Source organism: Ictidomys tridecemlineatus, chromosome 6 (assembly GCF_052094955.1).
Source record: "Ictidomys tridecemlineatus isolate mIctTri1 chromosome 6, mIctTri1.hap1, whole genome shotgun sequence".
NCBI classification, from domain to species: domain Eukaryota; kingdom Metazoa; phylum Chordata; class Mammalia; order Rodentia; family Sciuridae; genus Ictidomys; species Ictidomys tridecemlineatus.
This window is the reverse complement of record NC_135482.1, coordinates 62,540,493-62,562,807: the sequence shown is the minus strand read 5'-3', so window position 1 is coordinate 62,562,807 and position 22,315 is coordinate 62,540,493. Positions and strand designations below refer to the sequence as shown.

The 22,315-nt window shown below is 40.1% G+C and overlaps 1 protein-coding gene across 1 annotated transcript; it reads right to left on the bottom strand.

The window, feature by feature from the left end:
* Positions 1-9,231: 9,231 nt before the first annotated feature.
* On the bottom strand, positions 9,232-13,607 carry LOC120892245 (keratin, type II cytoskeletal 6C). The gene is made up of 9 exons (XM_078014640.1): positions 12,986-13,607; positions 12,207-12,421; positions 11,818-11,878; positions 11,570-11,665; positions 11,280-11,444; positions 10,664-10,789; positions 10,304-10,524; positions 10,075-10,109; positions 9,232-9,973 (listed from the first exon to the last, which is right to left on the bottom strand). Exons 1-9 carry the CDS (start codon positions 13,517-13,519, stop codon positions 9,744-9,746), a joined length of 1,683 nt encoding a protein of 560 aa, XP_077870766.1. The 5' UTR covers positions 13,520-13,607; the 3' UTR covers positions 9,232-9,743.
* Between the last annotated feature and the right edge of the window lie 8,708 nt (positions 13,608-22,315).

The window sequence follows — 22,315 nt, the reverse complement described above, 5'->3', positions numbered from 1 at the left end:
GCGTTTCAGTCTATTGCCGTCATTAGTCCCTTCTGTGTTTAAATTGTCCTGCATGATGCCAATGGGAGTTTTCCAGATTGCCTCTCCTATCCTTTTTAAAAATATTTTTATTTGTTGTTGATGAAATTTTTTATTTTATTTATTTATTTGTATGTTGTGCTGAGAAATGAACCCAGGGCCTCATGCATTCTAGGCAAGCCCTCTACCACTGAGCCCAACCCCAGTCCCCTTCGTTATTCTTTTGACAGGATCCCATTCTGCTTTGATGGTTTCCTTGTTTTCTGGCATCAGATGGCTCGGGCTTACCTTGTACTCACCTTGCAGCAGACGTGGAATCAGTCATTTCTCCAATTAGATCTGATTCTTTTTATAGGGAGATAATATACATAAATTTAGTGGCTGGGGTGCTCATTATCATCACGTTGTCATTGCTGAAAATCCCTTTTCAATGGACAGAGCTAAGAAAAATGTAAAAATGTATAAATAGCAACAAATCAGAGCATTATACTGATATTTTCAACTCAAATAAGAGATTACAGGATGATTTTTATACCTGTATATACATTTTCTCACATTGGAAAGTTTGGATCTGATTGACATTAACACATCATTTATGTGCTTTATCTTGTAACATACCTACAGTATTCTCAAAATAACAATACCAAGGTTACTATTATAAATAAGTCTTCTCAACGTAGTTTATGATTCATTTGTGGAACTCTTTGTTCTAGAATATATCATAGTGTAGATGCAGATCTAAATTTTATATTTTGAACTCACTAGACATAAACTTTTTCCCTGTGTGTTTCATTTGTTTTTCATTTTTGAAGGTATCTTTCTTGCTCCTTTTAATATTTAAAAACAATGTGTAAAGCATTTACATAATCCAATTAAAATACAAACAAGTTACATTCACACAGAAGTCTTACTGCCATTCTTTTCTCTTTTCTCTACCCTGCTCCCTTCCTTCCCCACCATGGGTAATCCTTCTTCTTCTTCTTCTTCTTCTTCTTCTTCTTCTTCTTCTTCTTCTTCTTCTTCTTCTTCTTCTTCTTCTTCTTCTTCTTCTTCTTCTTCTTCTTCTTCTTCTTCTTCTTCTTCTTCTTCTTCTTCTTCTTCTTCTTCTTCTTCTTCTTCTTCTTCTTCTTCTTCTTCTTCTTCTCCTTCTTCTCCTTCTTCTCCTTCTTCTCCTTCTTCTCCTTCTTCTCCTTCTTCTCCTCCTTCTCCTCCTTCTCCTCCTTCTCCTCCTTCTCCTCCTTCTCCTCCTTCTCCTCCTTCTCCTCCTTCTCCTCCTTCTCCTCCTTCTCCTCCTTCTCCTCCTTCTCCTCCTTCTCCTCCTTCTCCTCCTTCTCCTCCTTCTCCTCCTTCTCCTCCTTCTCCTCCTTCTCCTCCTTCTCCTCCTTCTCCTCCTTCTCCTCCTTCTCCTCCTTCTCCTCCTTCTCCTCCTTCTCCTTCTTCTTCTTCCAGGGATTGAACCCAGGGATGCTAAAACACTAGGCCACATCCCAAGCCCAGGGCCTTGCTAAATTGCTGAGCTGGCTTTGAACTTGCGATTCTCCTGCCTCAGCTGTATGAACTGCTGAGATTACAGGCATGTGCCACTGCACATGGCTCTTCTTCAGTTTTGGTCTTTCCTGTGTCCCTTGTATTTTAATAACAGTTCTATATGTCTATATTCTTCCTTTTGACTTAAAATTAAAGCATCCTATATATGCTGTTCTGGAACTTGTTTATGTCTGTACATATCTGGAAGACCCTGCTTTTCTGAGTTCCCCTGGGAGAAGTAGATGATCAACTGACTTAGAAAGAGAGAGTGAAGGAAAACTTTCCTGAGCATCCAGATGTACTCTAGGATAGTTAGCAGTTTTCAAAACAGAAGCAAAAATAACATCCTTTCTGAAGTGACAGGGCCAGGGGGCTGATATCAGATGACAGTGACCTTAAAGAAAGAGCTTTTGAGGAGGGCAGGAGGCTGAAGACCATGAGACACTGGGGAAGATGTGGTGTCTACAGGAGCACACCTCAGGGAATCACAAGAGGGTGATTTTTCCTTCTTATCTCTGCTTTCTAACACTGCAAGAAGGAGCCTCATGGGCAGATAGAGCCAAGTTCCTGGATCATAGACTCTCAACCTCTTTCAGTGAAAGATGAGCTTGAACCTCCATCAGACTTCAGGGTGTGCTTGGTTTGGAGCAGTGCAGAGTGGGAAACGGGGAGCTCCTGCTTCCTGGTCACCAGGTGGGATCCCTCCTATGGCACTTGATGTCCTAGAAGCACACAGAAGGCTTTCTGATTAAGACTAATGCTTGCTATAAAACTATTGGAAGGTCAAAGGAACAAGTGAAGGCTGAGAGGTGTCCAAGGACTTGAGCAGAAATCTATTTCCAAAGAGAGTTTCAGAGATGAAGAGATGAGGATGCTGGGGGTCTGGCAAGTGATGGCACCATGGAGAAGGTGAAGGGACCGCTGAGCAGGAGCCGGGAGAAAGGGATACAGTTACTGCCAGAGACAACACCACAACCCCTTTTTCCTGCCATCCTTTGATCTACTGCCAGCTTTTCTTAAGGCCAATGACAACTAACAGTCAGCCAACAAGGAAGTCTGCAGGGCCGGCTCCTGGGGCATGGAGCAGCCTGTCTTAGCAATCTTTGGAGCATTCTCTGCTCTGAATGGGCTGCACCCTCCCCCACCTGGGACTGATTCCATGCCTGGGTGGCTGCAGTTCACTCTGGACCATTCACAGGTAATCGGCTGCATCACAGAAAACTCAGGTAGATGGACTTTAGACATGCCCTCTAACAAGCAGAAGTTCTTAGATTTGAGGGCCTTATTTGTAATTAAAAATATGTATTTGCTATCTTTTTCAGACCCATGACTGTGTACAAAAAACCAAAAATATTCGCTAGCATCCTTTGAAATCAAATTAAATATCTGACCAGTCTTTGTATTAAGGCATCCTTCCTTTCCTCAAAAGCCACCTATGCTGTTGTAACAATAATTAATTTGTTCTTATTCAGTCCCCAGAGGCTGGAGGATTGCAGTCCAAATGTTTCCTTCCCATTGGCCTTAAATTTATGTTTAAAAAAAAATTTTTTTTTACATAAGCTCTTACTATGTTGCCCAGACTGGCCTCAAATTCATGATTCTCCAGCCTCCGCCTCTTAGTAACTGGATTAGGTTTGTGCCACCACACCCGGCTTGATGGGCCATAAATCCAGAGACTGAAATTTAGAATGCTTTCTCTTTGGTAAAAGAGTAACCATGTTTCATCTCAGCCATTCCTAAAATTAAATCATTGTCAGGGAAATTATTTTTTCCTCTCTTTTTACAATTCTTTCTAGTGATGTTTCTAATAACTTTTGAATACATGCTCAATATTTTCACATTCAGAAAGTACACAAATTCTGAAAGTCTCAAAGACTTGGTGACCTGAGATAACTGCTATAATTATTTTATCATATATTCTTATATTCTATGATTTGTTTTCTTCTCTCTCTTTCCTTCCCTTCTTCCTTCCTCCACTAGTAATTTTGTACAAAATTAATGTTAGTTAAAAACACAGAAGGCATTTTAAGCCCACACCTTAGGAAGTTTTTTAATGAACTTTTTTATTGGGGATGGATTTAGATAGAAATATTGTGATGATGGTACAGAGAGGTCCTTTGTACACCACTAGCTTGCCCTATTATTGCTTCACATTTGTAAGGTACATTAGTTACAATGAAAGCCCCAACATAACATATTATTAACTAGTCCATACTTCATTCATATTTTTCTTAGTTTTTACCCAATGACCTTTTTCTGTTCCAGAATCAAGCTGTCACATATAACACATGTCATATGCCTCCTTTGCCTCTCTTGACTGAGAGTTTGTCAGGTTTTCCTTGTTTTGATGACCTTGAAAGTTTTGGAGAATGCTGACCAAGTATTTTGTAGACTCTTGATTGGGCTTTGTCTGGTGTTATTTTTGTGAATGGGGTTCTGGGGTTCCAGGGGAAGGATCACAGAGGTAGAGTTCCATTCTCATCACCCTACAACCAGGGTTCATGACTTGTCACTACTGATGTGAACCTCGATCACCCCGCTAATGTAGTTTGTCAGACTTCTTTAGTGTAAAGTTAACCTTCTACCTCCTCTCCGCACTGTATTCTTGGGAAGTCATTCATCACAGCCCACACTTGGGAAGTGGGGAGGAAGAGTTCTATTCTGCTTCACAGAAGGAGAATTGCTTACATGAACTATTTGCAATTCTTCTGTATGAGAGCTGTCTATCGTCTCTCATTGACCTATCCCATCATTTACTAATATCTACATAGGCTCACGAGCATTTGTTTATTTTGTACTTTGGATCACATTCCTATTGATTTATTTAATGACTTAAATTGTTCCAGTTTAGTCATTGGGAACTCTGTCAGTTGTGTTTCTGTTTCTTTTTTATTTCCTTTCTTTCTGGCATGGCAAGCTCTCAGATTGTCTTGTTTATTTCCTATCCTAGTCTTAAAATCAGTAATTTCTCCAAGGAACCCTTGCTCTGAGTAGTATTCCTTAGAGCTCTTCAGAGAAACAGGACATAAACTTACAGAGATTTACTTTAAAGAATTGGCTCACATGACTATAGAGGTGGGAAAATCCAAAATGCAGAGCTGATGTGCCCATTTGCACCTGAAGGCCAGGCACTGCTACAGAGCCCCAAAGACCTAATGCCCCATTTCAAAGACCCATGAGCAGAAGCCTTCTCTCTTACTCAGAGGATAATCAGCCTTTTGTTCTACTCAGGCTTTCTACCATCAAATGAGGCCCACTTTCACTAGGGAGGGCAATCTGCTTTACTTGGTCTACTGATTCACATGTTAATCTCATGCAAATATCCTCACAAAAACATACAGATAAATATTTGACCCAATATCTGGGCACTCTGTTGCCCAATGAAGTTGACATAAAATTAACCATCACACTAACATTGGGTAATAGTATGAGAAGCCAAGATCTAGGCACTAGATTTGTTCATTGGTATGGGGGCATCATTACTTCTAGGCCCTGTTAGGTGACAGAGCAAGAAATGTATGTATATGTGTGCACACACTATATACAGACTATATACAGAGTGATTCCAAGAATCTGCCATCCATTTACCCAATTGTTCTATTTCACAATATGTGTCGTGATGGTTAATTTTACATGACAACTTAAAAGGGCCACAGGTTGCCTGGATATTTGGTGAAACATTATTCTGGGTGTGTCTGTGAATATGTTTCTGTGTGAGATTAACATTTGAAATGGTAAAGCAACTTGCCCTCCCTCACTAGTGTGAGCAGGACTCATCAAATTAGTTGAAGGTCTGAATAGAATAAAAAGCCTGAGTCAGAGGGCATTCCCCTTGCTGACTACCTCTGAGCTGGGGCATTGTTTTGTCCAGCCTTTGAACTCAACCTAAAACATTGACCATCCACCTTGCTGACTGTAGATCTTGGGACCATTGACCTCCAAAAGCACATCACTCAAATTTTTTTTTTAAATAGAAAATCTGTCTCTGTCTCTCTCTTAGTTACATATGTGAATAGATAGACAGATTTAATTTGCTTCTCTGGAAAACACTGACTAGGCCACTTGTACTGTATGTTCAGAATTCTCAGACCATACCCACTTGAGATCAGTGTTACCAACTAGAGTACAATGCTTCTGTGGAGTTCCTTTGCCCATAGGCTTACAGAAGTCACTCATTTCCAGAGTTTCTTAGGTCAGCATTTTCTGTCCCATCCCTCTTTGGTGAGGTAATTTTGTGCATTCATAACGAAGTTAAACTCTTTTTGACACATTGTGCATTCTCTTGTGAAATGTCTTAACATTATAAACTTTTAAAAATTCTACACATTTATGTTGACTCTATGCTCTGAAATTCTATGGGTTCTGAGAGAAACATGGTATCATGATTTTACCACTACAGTATCCTGGGTTAGCATTCATCACTCTGAAATGCCCTGCGGCCTGTTCACCTCACAAAGCTCTTTTGCCCGTCCATATAAACTTTCATTTGTTAGGACTTACAAAACAGCTTACTGAGATTTAAATTGAGATTGTGTTCAATCTATATAGCAAGTCAGAAAGAAACTGACAGCTTAATAATATCAAGTCTTCCAAACTGTAAGTATGGAATATCTCTTCATTTATTTATATATGTGATTTCTTTCATTGGTATTTCCTCAGTATTTCAGCTGCAGATTCTCCACATAGTTTGTCAGTTTATGTCTAAGTACTTAACCTTTTTGTGATGTGAATAATATTTATTTTTCACTTCTTCGTTGTTGGTATATGAGCAAGTTATTTTATATAATAATTGTGTATCTTGACACTTTGCTATTTTTACTCACTAGCTCTAGGAAATTTTTGATATATTCTTTGGATTTTCTACATAGATTATTATACAAATGAGAATAAAATATTTTTATTTATTTCTAATACATATAAATTTTGTTGCTTTTTCTCATAGCATTGTTTTAGATGGCTTTTCAGTATAATTCAAATAACTGAATGGAGAGAAAATTCTGTCTTATCAATTTTAGGGAATAAAGGTTTAGTTTTTCACCCTTAAGAATCCTATTAATTCAAGAACTTTTTCAGACATTCTTTACCAAGTTAAGTTACCCTCTACTTCTTGTTTACTGAGAGATTTATTTATTTATTTATTTATTTTAATCTGAATGTGTGCTGGATTATGTCACATATACTTTTTCTGCTTTAACTGATATGATTATATGACTTCTCTTTTAGTACTTCCCAGTAGCAAATTGTACTGATTTCTTTTCGACGTTAAACTAGCCTTGAATATTTAGATTAAATCCTGCTTCATCCTGGTACATAATTCTTTATGTACTTTAAGGTTTTAATTTGGTTCCATTTTGGTGAGAATTTTATTTTATGTAACATGTATTGGTATGTACTGTTCTTTTCTTAAAATGTCTTTATATGGTTTTGGTGTCAGAATGTTGCTTTCCTGTGTAGAACGAGTCAAAAAAATTTTCTCTCTGTTTCTAATTTCTGGGAGAATTTGTAAAGAATTGATGTCATTTCCATTTTAAATGTTAATCAGTGAAAATATTGGACTTGGTGTTTTCATTTTAGAAGGTCACATTATTGATTTAATTTACTTAATAGGTATATGGATATCCTGATCATTTCTCCCTATAGAAATCTTTGCAGTAATTTTTAACTTTCAAGGATTTAGTGTATTAAATCAAAGTTATCACATCTACTGATATAGAGTCATTTATAATTTTTTTATTATATTTTAAATGTCCATGTACCTTAAGATTTTAACTTGGCTTAAAATATGCACGCACACACACACACATATACATATATACTCTCTTTTATTGTATCTTTTTTTGTACATAGTCATATCCTAGATAATTCTCCTTGTCATTTATTTTCCTTTCCACTATGCCTCATGGATACATAGTAGTATGTGTAGTCTGAGCAGAAAGTGAAGATGTGTCAATGTGAGAAGCTGCCCATGTTGCTGGGGGGACGATTAGAAAGGAACACAGAAGGATACTGATAGAGCAGGATCCAGAAATATATACTATAAATTAATCAACCCAAGAAAATGTCTTGAGAGCTCCGAGATCCAGAATGTTAGGGAGACAATTACCACTTTGTGGTGGAAACAGGGACTGACACAGCCCTAGGAAAGCACAAGCTGACTGATCAACCCATTATATACTGAGTATTCTGTTACTTGGTCAGGTATGTCAAATCAAGCTAGTTCACTCCTGAGAAAGGAATGAGACCCTCTCTTCTAAGCACCAAGGACATGGTTTCTTTAAGTCTCTGAAAAGCTTAGGGTGTGATAAGAAAGAAATTTCCATTTTTGTTCCACCTTTGCATTTCAAGAAAGAAACATCAGAGTTTGTGTCTATTCTTCAAACTATTAATTTGAATGGTTGTAATGTCTCCAGTTTCCTCCATTTGTGAAGATAGTTGTGCTGTATATTTATGTACATTCACTTTTCTACATTTGCACTATTTCCTCAGGATACATAATTGTATCTCAGTACAATTTCATCTCAGAAGTATGCTCACTTTAATTACTCATGATAATTACACTGTTGTCGGACAAGTTTTTTGGTCAATTCTAAGTACAAATATCTATTCAAGAAATATCTATTTTCTTCTCAAATGACTTTAGCTATAATTGGCCAGAAGTGTTTCTCCAATTGAGCATTCAGACTAGACACCAGAATAGAAGGAGGAATGATCTCAGAGGCCAAGGCACTTCCTGATTTGGACAGTAACAACAGAGCACCCCTGAGCATGGTGGTGTATACCTGTAATCTAGCTACTCCAGGGGCTGAGCTGAAGGATTAAAATTCAACACCAGCCTGGGCAATTTAGTGAGACATTGTTCCAAAATAACATAAAAATTCCCAGGTGCAGTGGTGCACACCTGTAATCTCAGTAGCTTGGGAGGCTGAGGCAGGAGGATCTTAAGTTCAAAGCCATCCTCAGCATTTTGGTGAGGCCTTAAGCAAATTAGTAAGACACAGTCTCAATATGAAAAATGAAAAGGGCTGGGATGTGGCTCAGTGATAGAGCACTCCTGGGTTTTATTTAACACACAGTACCATTTTACATATATATATATATATGGGTTGGAGATGTAGCTCAGTGGTAGGGCACTCTTGTGTTGCAAAACCACAAACAAAAGCAAAAAACAGAGCAGTTGAGTATGCTATATCTGTTCTACATCTCGGGATTTCACATCTGTAGTGTAAATCAACAATGCATGGAAAACATCTGTAAAAAATTGCATTTCTACTGAATATATAGAGATATTTTCTTGTCATGGTTTTCTTAAACACACTGCTGTCATCTTAAGTACTATAATATAGATATAATTCAAAGTATACAGGAGAGAGCAGGAAGAATATACACAAATACTATGTTGGTCATTTTAAAACACTTGAGCATCTGCAGATTTTCGCCCCTGTGAAGCTCCTGTAGGAACTAATGCCCTATGGATACTGAGAGACTACTGACAGAGCAGGCACCTCCCACTCTACTGTCAAAAATCTTGGTTTGTGCAGAAACCCTGAACCCCAGGGTGCCATGGTGCAGGATGTTTGTTGACCTCTTCTAAAGAGGCGAATGAAGGACTTAAGGACTGGGATTTTTCCCTTAAAGATGAGGACACATTTGTCAGTTGAAAGGCTAAAGAAATATTAGTGACATGCATTATTTTAAAAATCTGCTTTATTTAGCATTTAAAAGAGAGAAAACATCACAGTGATACAGATTCTGCACATCTCAGGACTCATCACAAGGCCTCCATGTATGTGAAGTGGGTGCTCAACATTTGTAAGATATTCTTGGGTCAAGGGAAATTAAAGGGAATCTGCATTATTGTTGCCAAGGACCTTGGCAAGAATTTCTGGAATGAGAAGGGCAGAGATAATTTTCTTATAATGTTCAGCTTCAGAGATAAACTAAGAAGGTAAGAGCTAGATAACTAGGTAACAAAGTGAGGCACCAGATGTGACTGAACCATGATGTGAGATCAGAGGATGACATTCTGAGGGGAGCCACTGGATCTCTGAGGAGCAGGTAGACAGAGGAGGCAGGAGGGCAGGGGCCTGCCACAGCCCCAGCTAGAGAGCAGAGGTGGAGGCAGAGGAGGAAAAGATCCTGAGCAGAGGGCTCTGCACCAGAGGGCTGAGCAGGGTGGGGACAAGGGCCAGCACAGGACTTCAGTGCTTGTAGCTCCTGCTGGAGGTGGTGGAGGAGTATTTGATGGTGGAGCTGCTGCCACCAGAGGAGCTGAGGCCACCCCCGATGCCTCTGCCACTGCCAGAACTGAAGCCACCTCCAAGGCCGTGACCACTGCTGTAGGAGTAGCTGCTGCCTCCGCCCAGTCCAAAGCCACTGCCGGCACCACCAGCGCTGCCATAGCCGCTGGACACGGTGGACTGCACCACAGCTGTAGGGAGGACAACAGGACACAGACACCGTGAGCTCACTCTGTCACTTGAGCCAGCTCACAAGGTCAACAACTGGGAGGCAGACAAGCCAAGTACTTACAGATGTTGACAGGTCCAACGCCCTCGCCACTCAGCCTAGGAGGAGAGGAACACAGAGGATGAGCCTTCCACAGCCCATACCTGATCCCAGGAGAAGCCTCCACCAGAGGCTCACAGAGACCGCCCACCCCTGATCCAGAGTCTTCTGACAGCACCCATCACTGCTGGCCACAATCCCCTGCTCAGGGCCAGACCCCTCCCACAGGTGCTCAGAGGGGTGTGTCACCCACCTGCACTCCTCGCCTTCCAGCAGCTTCCTGTAGGTGGCGATCTCCACGTCCAGGGCCAGCTTGACATTCATGAGCTCCTGGTACTCCTTCAGCAGCCTGGCCATGTCCTGCTTGGCCTTCTGCAGGGCGTCCTCCAGCCCTTCCAGCTTGCTCTTGGCATCCTTGAGGGCCATCTCCCCACGCTGCTCCGCATCAGCAATGGCGGCCTGCAGGCTGGCGCACTGCAAAGGGGAGCAAGGAAATTGGCTTGGAGTCTGGGCCTTCCAGGAGGCTCATCCCTGCTCTTCCTGCCCAGTGAAGAAGAGCCTGGGAGGCTGGACTGCATGGACAAGCAGCCCCGACCCTGTCTCTGCCCTGTACCTGCTTCTTGACATGGTCGATCTCCGATCTGAGCCTCTGGATCATGCGGTTGATCTCAGCAATCTCCTGCTTGGTGTTGCGCAGGTCATCCCCATGTCTGCCTGCTGTGACCTGCAGCTCCTCATACTGTCGTGCAGGGGGAGAGGGAGACAGAGAATGCGTGGGGTTTTACATGTGCACAATGTTGTCTTGCTTCAGAATAAGACAGGGAGTAATCTTCACCTATTGGCTTCTCCTCAATGAATTTTAGAAAAGTTGATGTTAAGTGGCTGGACATGGTGGAACCAAGCCACAGAACATTCTGGAGGGAACCAGAGACAGTTATCTCTCAGGGACTGACAATGTTGTGCTCTGTGTTTCTGAGAGCCATCAGTGAAAGTGAAGCTTAAGCAAAGATGACTTGGTCCTTATCTATGGGAGCTTGCTCCTGCCTGGGGGTGGTTCTTCTGCTTCCTAGACAGGGACATCATATCTGAGAGCTGTTCCAAGCATGTGCTGTACACTTTCTGTGAGAGGACTTTAGCCTTCTTTCAGTAATTCCCCCATGAAGTCAGGAGGCTTCTCGAGCTCAGGGTGGGGCTGGGGCCTCCTTAGTGGCTGCCAAGTCACTGCTCACCTTGGTCTGGTACCAGGACTCAGCCTCAGCCCGGCTCCTCTGAGCGATCTCCTCATATTGGGCTTTGACTTCGGCGATGATGCTGTCCAGGTCCAGGTTGCGGTTATTGTCCATGGACAGCACCACAGAAGTGTCTGAGATATGGGTTTGCATCTGAGACAGTTCCTGCAGAACACAAGGTCCTAAGGTCATCTTGATCTGGGATGCTTACCAAGGTGCCCAACTGGGACATAGGCCTCCCCACCCTGCAGAACCCATCTGAGTAAAGGAAAGGGGGTAGAGATACTCACTGCCTCATAGATGGCTCTGAGGAAGTTGATCTCATCTGTGAGACCATCTGCCTTGGCTTGCAATTCCACCTTATTCATGTAGGCAGCATCCACATCCTGGGGAAAGAGCAGACAGTTTGGAGTCAGCTGAGCCCTCCTGCCCAGCCCCCATTTTATCACCATGGCAATGGTCTTGTGAGATGGGAGGGGGATGCAGAGTCATGTCTCTCCTTGAGCAGAGAAACTAGAACCCTGATTAATCAGCTCACCTTCTTCAGGGTCACAAACTCATTCTCTGCTGCTGTGCGTTTGTTGATTTCATCTTCATATCTAGGAGAAGAGGGTTGACACACATCTGAGCTAGTGGGTGGTTGAAGCTGAAAGGAAGTCTGGGATCTAACACTTTCCATAGATAGAAAATATCTAAGTCTATCTTTCCTGCCACTGAAAGCCTGAAAGGTGACTAAATTTTTCAAATCATTGCCCTCCTATGTTTATTTATACCCCAGTATTGGTTTATTTGCTTCTAGCCTTGAATTTTGATATTCACCTCAATGGAAATATAGTGCTCGGTGGTCATGCCCACATCTAGCCCTGTCCACTCATTTGTGTCTAGGTATGAGCGTTGGGAACCTGAGCCCATTCCTCTTTAACCTACTTTTTCTTATTGTCCTCCACCAGGTCCTGCATGCTCCTCAGTTCTGAGTCCAGGCGGCCTCTCTCCCCAAGGATCCCATCCAGTTGCCTCCTGAGGTTGTTGATGTACTGCTCAAACAAAGGCTCTAGGCTCTGCCTCACAGTCTTGGTGCCCTGTTCCTGGAGCAGGGTCCACTTGGTGTCCAGAACCTTGTTCTGCTGCTCCAGGAAGCGCACCTGGAGGGGAGCAGAGTGTGAAGAAAGAAAAGCTTGCATTTTTGTTTCCATGTTCTCCTCACTCTTGTATGTCACCTGCTGTCCCCTTAACTTTTCCATGTGCCCTGCCCTCCTGGGTCTCAGAAGAGAGGTTCAGAGTGAAATACCCAACATCATTCTTCTAGGGTAGATGGGCCCATCCTGCAGGGCCCAGGCAAAACCTGGAAGAGCTGGCTGGAGCTGTGGGTGACCTTGTGCTTAGACCCATGAAGGCCCTCGGGCTGCCACCAGGTGAACACATCTGCCTTCCTGTGCCTCAGCCGTGTTACAGTGGGGCACAGAGCTTGTCTCTCTCTCCAATAGTAATCCTAGAGCCCTTTGTGGATCACCTTTGAATGAAAATCAGGCTCTGCCTGCCAGTCTAACTAAGAAAGGGGCCCCCAAATGCAGGACTCAGGAGCAAATAGGAACCCCGGCAAAACATCAAGGTATTTGCACAAAGCCTGAAAATTCTCCCCTTCTCTCCTCCTTCTTTGGCATTTATTTAAGATTCTCATCAGGTTTTTGGAAAGGGTCATGTCTTACCTTGTCGATGAAGGAGGCGAACTTGTTGTTGAGGGTCTTGATCTGCTCACGCTCCTCAGTCCTCACCCGCTGGATGGTGGGGTCGATTTCCAGGTTCAGAGGAGTCAGGAGATTCTGGTTGATGGTGACCTCTTGGATGCCTCCAGGTGGGCACACGGGAAAGCCTGAGCCCCCGTAGCCACCACCAAAGCCAGCAGCACCACCGAGCCCAAAGCCACTACCAGCTCCACCTCCAAAACCAAGTCCACTGCTGAAGCCGAAGCCGCCTCCAACTCCGCTGCCATATCCGCCGCCTATGGTGCAGCTGCCCCCTCCAATGGAGATCCTCTTGGAGACCCCTGTGCCATAGAGGCTCCTGCTGCCAAAGCCTGTGCCTCTGCATGATGCCCCCATGCCACCACTGCCCCTGGAGCGGGACACGGACATGCTGCTGAAGCCAGAGCGGCAGAGCCCTGGGGCTCTGGCTGAGCTGGCACTGAAGCCTCTGCGGCTGCTGCTGCTGCTCTGGATCCTCGTGGTGGACTTGCTGGTCATGGTGCCTGGAGACGAGAAGGCTGGCAAGGCGAGAGAGACTGAAGGGCAGAGCAGAGAGGAGCAGATGAAGGAGATGGGCTCAGGCAGAGCTTATATATGGTGTGAGTGGGCTGGGCTCAGGGCTGGAAGGTGAGCTTGCAGATTGGGAAGGGCTGGGCTTTACAAACAGTGAGATCACACCTGGATTATTAGAAAAGTTATGAAATAACCAGATTGCATTTTTGGCTTCCTTTAGTCAGGGAAAATACTTCTGCCTACAGCTGTGACTTGATCTCTGTACAATAAGGCAATTCTCAATTCACTGTGCCTAGGAGTTAGTCACCGTCTGAAACAAAAGTTCTGCATGTCATCCTTTTGTTTTAAAATGCTTTGCCTGCTGTCTTCTTCCCAGTCTGGTCCTTTCAACCTACAGAAATATTGAATATTAAATGTCATCGTATGCTAACTATAAGATCACCATTTTCTTTAAATTATTCCAAATGATAAACTTTTTTTCTTTTTATGAAAATTTAAGCACGTAGAAAATTTAAAAATGCACATTACTTGCCCTGTATACTCACCTTTAATAATTAAGATCTTTGGACCATAGCTCTTCTTCCATGCTTCCCTCCTGTTCACTTACCAACCCTAAATTATATGAAAGCAATTCCCAGAAATCATATTTCTTCAGTAGATAATGCAATATTATGTCTATATTTTAAAAACATACATTCAAGAATCATCCTTATCACTTGAAGAAATAAATTTATTCATTAAAAACTTCAATTTATATTATTTAATTTTCCAATATCCTTTTATTAGATTTAAAAAAAATTTGGCTGTCCATATCAGTCAAATAAACTTCATATTTTATTTGATAATATATTTTAACTAAAATGCCTTTTAAGTCCAAAAATTTCCTCCTCTCTCCTTTTCTCTTAATAACATATTTCTTAAGGGAATCACTGTCCTGTGTAGTCTTTCAATGTTTGTGATTTTATATTTGCACACTCATGGTGTTTCATGAACACTACTGTCTCCGTCACATTTTCTTAAACTGTTAGTTGAAGCTTAGGAAGGTTCTCTTATATGTTCAGACATTTCAGATGTGGATGTAGTAGAATGCCTACTTAAATATTAAATGTGGTTTTTACACATTTATTCATACATTTACAAATTGAATATATACTATGTTTGATGAACAGATTGCATCCTGGATCTTTTGCTAATCACCCAGTTTTAGTACCTGAAAGAAAGTATTGTTATTAGTTCCATGTGTGTCCTTTTAGTAACTTGGATATGATTTTGTGCCTTTCCTGAGGAATAGGTGGGATATATCTATTTGTGTGTGTGTGTGTGTGTGTGTTAGACTCTTCATTTTACATATATGTATACACATTTGCATATATTTTAAAACCTTGTATATATATCACATGTTCTCTTTTCTAATTATACTGTTGTATTTACTTTGTCTCCAATTTCTGTTTTCTCTTGATTTTCCTTTAACAATCAATGTTCCCTTTTGTGTAACTGTTTGCTTTTGTTTCTCTCTTTCTATAGGTCCATTATTGGCATTCTGCCATGTCTTTTCTCTTTGAATTGTTTTTGGTTTGCTCTTCAGTCACTACTATCATGACTTTAGTTTTTCTCTGAGCTTTGTAAGTTACTGTCTCGCCATATTGTCCACATTCTCTTATTTTGCAGTCAAGATCCTGTTATTGAATTTCTTGCTAATACTGTATTGTGCCTTTTTTTTCTGTTGAGTGTTACATGCCCTTTGCTTTTCTTATTGCTTTCATCATTTGATTGCACACATGGATCCTGCAGTGGTTCCTCTCTGAATAGTGCTCATCTTCGGATGAGATGATCACCTTCTGGACCTGCCATTTGCAGAAACTATTCTGGGGGAGGAGCCGAGGCCATTTCCAGGCTAAGAGCAATTCTCTTTATGACACATAGCTAAGTGAATAATTCTTTTATTCTTTAATTCAGACAACCCATCAAAGAGCATTGCACAGAGGCTCATGAATCATAGTCTCTGTGCTTTCTTTGCTTCATCATCAAAATGCTGCCAATAGGCAACAAAATGGTATCAGCTTGATTGAGCCATGAGATACCCAGATATTGGGTTAAACATTTTCTGGATATGTCTGAGAGGGGTTTCTGTATAAAATTAAAATCTGAATTGCTTAATTGAATAAAGTGTATTGTCAGTCCTAATGTGGGTGGACGTATTCAATGAGTTGAAAACCTAACGGTAATAAAAGACTGAGCAAGTGGATAGTCTTCTTGTATGATTGCCTTTGAATTGGGACATTGTTTTTACCTGCCTTCAGACACACACCAAAACATCAGCTTGTTTGATATCTTGAACTTGTCATGTTGTCAATGAAACTGCGCTATTAACTCTTCTGTTTCTTGGGTCTGGAACAAGGTCATTGGCTCTCTGTCAAACTTATCTTGTGACTGGTCATCCTCCAAAATTACATCAACCAATTCTTTATAATCTTTCTCTTTCTCTGAGGTGTGGGGGGTTCCTGCTGCCAAAGCCAGCACCTACGTACCTAGCCCTCAGGCTATCACTGCCCCTGAAGCAGACACGGACACATTACTGAAGCCAGCAATATACCCATATATACACACCCACGCATACACACAATATATATATATACACACACACACACATATATATACATATACATACATGCGTACACACACATACATACATTAACATATTTAGATAGATATCTATGTACACACACATATATCAATATATACATCAAAATATATACCTGATATGTAGATATCTATATATAGATTTTATATACATATATATGTGTGTGTGTGTGTATCACATACATGCAATGTATATGTATGCCCTCTATTTATTTCCTATAATGTTTTCATAATTCTTAGTTATACCCCCATAAGAAATAAACTTATCAACCAGAGTTCAGTTGCTATGTATAATTCTCTTTTCTTTTAGTCTCAGATAGTCCAGAGTTACTTAGGTCAGCCTTTTTATATCCCACCCCCAACTCCAGCAAGGTTAGTTCATATATTTGTGATATACTTAGATTCTCTTGTCACATTGTGCACTTCATCCTAGGCTATCTTGACCTTATTTTTTTAAAAACGTCAGGTCTTAAGTTTTACTCTGGAGTATAAAATTCTGTGTTTTTTTTCCAGTCAAAATCCTAGAAAGTGATCCTTTGATATGAACAAACCAATTGTGAAGTTCATATGAAAGGCAAAAATGCCAGAATAGCTAATTCAATATTGAAGAAGAGGAACAAAATCACAGGACTGCACTATTCAACTTCAAGACCTACTATGAAGCTAGAGTAATCAAGATATTTAACAAGAATAGACAAATAGGTCAAGGAACAAAATAGAGAACCCAGAACTGAACACACATATATTCACTCAACTGATCTTGGCAAAGAAGCAAAGTCAATACAATGGAGCAAAGACAGTCTTCAATAGATGGTGCTGGAACAAGTGGGCATCCACATACAAAAGAAAAAAAAATGAATCCAGATACAGACCTTATGTTCTGCACAAACAACTCTCAGTGAATAATAACCCCAGATATAAAATGCCAAACTACAAAATTCCTCGAAGATAACATAGAAACAACCTAGATGACATTTGGTATGGTGATCAGTTTTTAGATACAGTAACAAATTTATGAACCACAAAAGAAATAATTGATAATCCAGACTTCATTAAAATTAAAACTTGTCTGGGAAAGCCAGTATTAAGAGAATGAGAAATCAGTTCATAGACTAGGGGAAAATATTGGCGAAAGACATATATGATAAAGAATATACTCAAAATGTACCAAGAACCCTAATTTCAACAATAAGAAACAACATGATTATAAAATGGGCCAAAGTCCTTTAAAGATCCCTCACTAGAGTTAGGGATGTAGCTAGGCGCTTGCCTAGCATGTATAAGGACCTGGGTTTCATCCCCAGTACTGCAAAAAAAAAAAAAAACCCAACCAAACAAGCAAGCAAAACATCACTGCATTGAACAAAACATACATAAGACAAATACAGATAAGAAGGTACTTAATAGCACATGCCACCAGAGAGCTGCAAATTAAAACAACAATGAGGTGTCACCACACAACTGGGAGATTGGCTACAATCCAGAACACCAGCAATCGGAATGCTGGCAAGGCTATGGAACAGCAAGCTCTCATGCATTGCTGGGAAGGGGCAGGGGGCAGGGTAGGGGTGGGGAGGCAGATATGCAAAATCATATAGTCACTGAGGATGAGATTGGCAGTTTCCTACAAACCCAAACATACTCTTACCATACAATTCAGCAATCACATTCCCTGGTATTTACCCAAATGAGTTGAAAACATGCCAATGCAAAAACTTGCATATGACTGTTTATAGAAGCTTTATTCCTAATTGCCCAAACTTGGGAACAACCAAGATGCCCATCAGTTGTTGAACAGATGAACACAATGTGGTACCTCCAAACAATGGATGTTAATTAGCATTACGAAAAAATGAACATCAAGCCAAGAAAAGATTTCAAGGAACTTGGATACATATTATTGAGTGAAAGAAGCCAATTTGAAAGGGTACACATAATTCCAACTATGTTATATTCTATAAACCTAAGAAAGTAACAAGATCAGTGGTTTCCAGGGATTGGGGGGAGGAGTGTGTAAATGAGGTACAGCAGATTTTAGGATAATGAAACTATTCGGTATAATACTAAAATAGTAGATAATACATTTTTCAAAACCCAAAGAAAGTACAACACCAGGAGTGAATTCTAATGTGAACTAAGGACTTTGGATAATAATGACATGCCAGTGTAGTAGATGCATCCATTTTAACAAATGTACCATTCTCACAGTGGATGAAGTTATAAATTTGTGGCTATAAAATATATGGTCTAAATCTCTGTACCTTCTTAACAATTTTGCTGTGAAACAAAATTACTCAAAAAAGTGGAAGAAGCTGGAGGACATTATGCTAAGTGAAACAAGTCAGCCATAGAAGGAAAAATATTGTTGATCTACTTAAATGCAAAATATAAAAAGCTGAACTTAACAGAAGTAGAAAGTACAGAGATGGTTACCAGAGGCTGAGGTTACATGGACTAAGGGGATAAATTTTCTGTTAGACAAGAGGATCTATTGCACAGCAGGGTGATGATAGTCAATGCACTCATACAGTACACTTGAAAATAACTAGGATGGTGAATTTTGAATGTCTCATTGCGAAAAATGGTTAGCATGGTGATGAATAGGTTAATTAGTTTGATTTAATCAAACCACATTGTACAAATATCAAAACATCATATTGTATCCCATAAATGTAAACATTTATGGTTTGTCAATGAAAATAATAATATAAAAAATAAAAGAAGAGCGGGAGTCAGGGTAGCCCAGTGTTGGACAGGACACCATGGGAGACAGACCCCATGTGGTTTCTGGCTCATCTCCATCTCTCAAAGCTTTTGGACATGCACACAGCTGAAGGAGGTATCCCTGGCAGAGAACTTTGGAAAGCTCCCTCTGGTGAGACTGGGCAGGGGTGGCAGGGTGAGGGTGATGATAGCCTTGAGAAAGCAGCTGAGGAATGGAGGGATCTGGATTTCCAGAGACTTCAGAGATGATGCCTGGTCTGATAGGAACTGTGAATCAATGCTCCAACTTGGGGCTAATTTGCTGAATGAGGTAGTTCCATCCTTGGTCCCACATGAGAGACAGGTTAGGGCAAGTCTTTGTCAGACTCCATCTGCTTAAGCATGATAGGGTTTGGACTGCTGTCCCTTGTATGAGCATTGCAGACTCTCTCTTGTTGCTATCCAGGCATGTCCTGCCACCTGGACCAGCTCCTCTGAAGAAGCCTGAGCCAAGTGTGACTTGGGAAGCTTTTCAGCACTACCCCTGGGTTCAGCCTGCCACTTTCTTTCTCAACTACAGCAAACACCATCTCCACCATCTTAGCCTAAAGAACCAGCCTGAGGGGGCTGGGAGAAAAAAAATTGACACAGTGAGCAAGGAACAGCTTTTAGCCAGAAACCCCTGCTCTGAGAGCCCATCTTTCTTCATCTCTCCCATTGATGGCTTTGGGCTTGACCCTTCTGTCTCCCATGGGGGCAGAATTCTATGAGCCCAATTCACAGATCTTTCCCTCCGTTTTACATTGCTAATAATGGATGTTAATCTTGAATCTTTCAGCATCTCTTTCGTTGAATTAGAATGACTTTCTCATAGTTTATTTTAGAAAGATGTTCAATATACTAAAGCAAACTAGAAAAAAAATATAAAAAAGAAAATTCTAAAAGTTTTACAAAATCATAATTTCATGATTTCACTAATAGTGTGTCCTATGTTTCACCTATTTGCCTTGCAAAGATTTTTTTGCCTTGCTATATAAACTTTATTTAGTTTGTTGATACTTACAAAATAGCTTATTGGAATTTAAATTGGGACTGTGTTGATCACATCTTAAGTTAGAAAGAATTGACAGTTTAATAATGTTGAATTTTTTGATCCATGAACATAGGATATCTTTTCATTTATTTAGATCTTTGATTGCTTTCATCGGTACTTTCCTCAGAATCTGGTTTTCTAGTCATAGATTCTCTACATGTTTTGTTAGATTCAGGCCTAAACACTCTATCTTTGAGTGTTATTATGAATGGCATTGATTTTTAATTTGAAACTTCAGTTTTTCATTGCTAGTATGTAAAAAATTATTTCTTTTATAGAGTAATCTTCTATCTTATAACTTTGCTTATACTTGCTTATTACTTACAGGGAGATTTTTGATATATTCTTCATATTTTCTACATAATATTATAGGAGAATAAAGAGAGTTTAATTTCTTTATTTCTAATATGTATAATTTTATTGCTTTTTGTAACCTCGTTGTTTTAGTTAGAGTTGCAGTACAATGCAAATAACAGTGGAGAGAGGGGATATTCTCATCTTGTTCTCAGTCTTAGGGGAAAAGGAATGTAGGACAATATTATTTTTACTGAGTTGAGGATGTTGCCCTTCATTCCCCATTTTCTAGGACATTATTTTTGGATTTCTGAACATTATTGGGTATTGAATTATATCATACACCTTTTATGCATTGATTGCTATTCTCATCTGATTTTTCTTCTTTAGCTCTTGGATGTGGTAAATCACATTGAATGGTTTCTGTTGAACTAGCCTTGAATATCTAGAACAACTCCCAAGAGGACATGGTATATAATTCTTTGCATACTTGGTAGGAATAAATCTGGCACATTTCACTGAACATTTTATGTCAATATTCATAAGAGGACTGGTTTGCAGTGTTCCTTTCTTGAATTGCCATTATTTAGTTTGGGTGTTAGAATAATACTTGCCTGCAAAGAATGAATCAGAAAGTGTTCTCTCTGCTTCCATTTCCTGGAAGAGGCTGTAAAGATTTGGTTCCATTTCATTTTTTAAATGATAGTAGACTTAACCAATAAGAATATACCTCAGTGCTTTCTTTTCAGAAGCTTATTTATTAGTGATTTAACTTATTCAATAGGTCTGTGGATATTCTGATTATCCTTTTGAGAAATCTGGCTGGTTTAACCTTTTTGAATCAATTTTGACATAGAGTTGTTTGTAGTATTCCTTCATTGTGTTTTTAATGTCCATGCTCAATGATATTAAATTTTGTCACCTGAGCCAGCTCACAAGGTCAATAAATGAGGAGGTGGCAATGTGACAAGCTGCCTGTGTTGCTGCGAGGACAGTGAGAAGTGAACACAGCAGATAATGATACTGAAGGATCCAAAAACTACAATAAAAATCTATGCAAATTTCTACAGTAATATGAGAACCTGAGGATTAGGAAAATAATTGTCACTTATGGGGTCCACAGGGATTAATATAGCCTCAGGACAGTACAAGTCAACTGACCAACCTTGAATTTTATTTGGAGTTTCCTCTTAACCATTCACAGAAATTAAACCAGGACAATTCACTCCTGAGACAGGGATGGATCCATCTCTCTTATCAACATAGACTCTGCTTCTTTCAGTCTCCATGAGAAGCCAAGAATGTGAGAAGGAGGGAGTATTCTTTTGTTGCCATTATATGACAAGAAATTTGAATTTTGGCCTTAATCTTTGAGTGCTTCATTTGACTACCTCAAATTTCTCCATTTTCTCCAGTTGTGATGATGTTGTGATGCACATCATGTTATGTACAGCTTTCTGTGTTGGTACTATTTCTTCAAGATGTATCTGTACAAGTATAATTCTGGCTTAGAAGGATGCACACTTCAAGTACTCTTGAACCTTATGTCAGGCAAGTCTCTAGGTCATGAAAACAATTCTAATTAAAAATCAAATATCTTATTTTCTTGTCTAAAGACTTATAGACTAACTGACCAACCATATTTCTCCAACTGGACATATGGCATTGGGAGAGATGAAGACAGTAATGTCCTAGCATGGACAGTAAAAGTAGAGTTTACGGTGAAGGTAGACCAGATTCCTCCACTTGCTTGTGAAAAACATCAATGAAAATGATGTGGGATGGGACCTTGAACATTAAGATAGCAAAACTCTATTTGATGAATATCTATAAAGGAGGGGAGTGAGGTATGTGGGGAATGGTTATCTTTTAAATGATAAGAAATTTATCATATGAAAAAGTTAAGAACATATGGCCTAAAAGAAAGGCAACCTTGAACAACACATTATAGTATAAATCTGCTTTATTTAGCAATTAGAAACAAATAGGAAGAAAGCAAAGAGAAGATAAACCAATACAGAGATACAGATTCTGTACATCATAGGATTCTT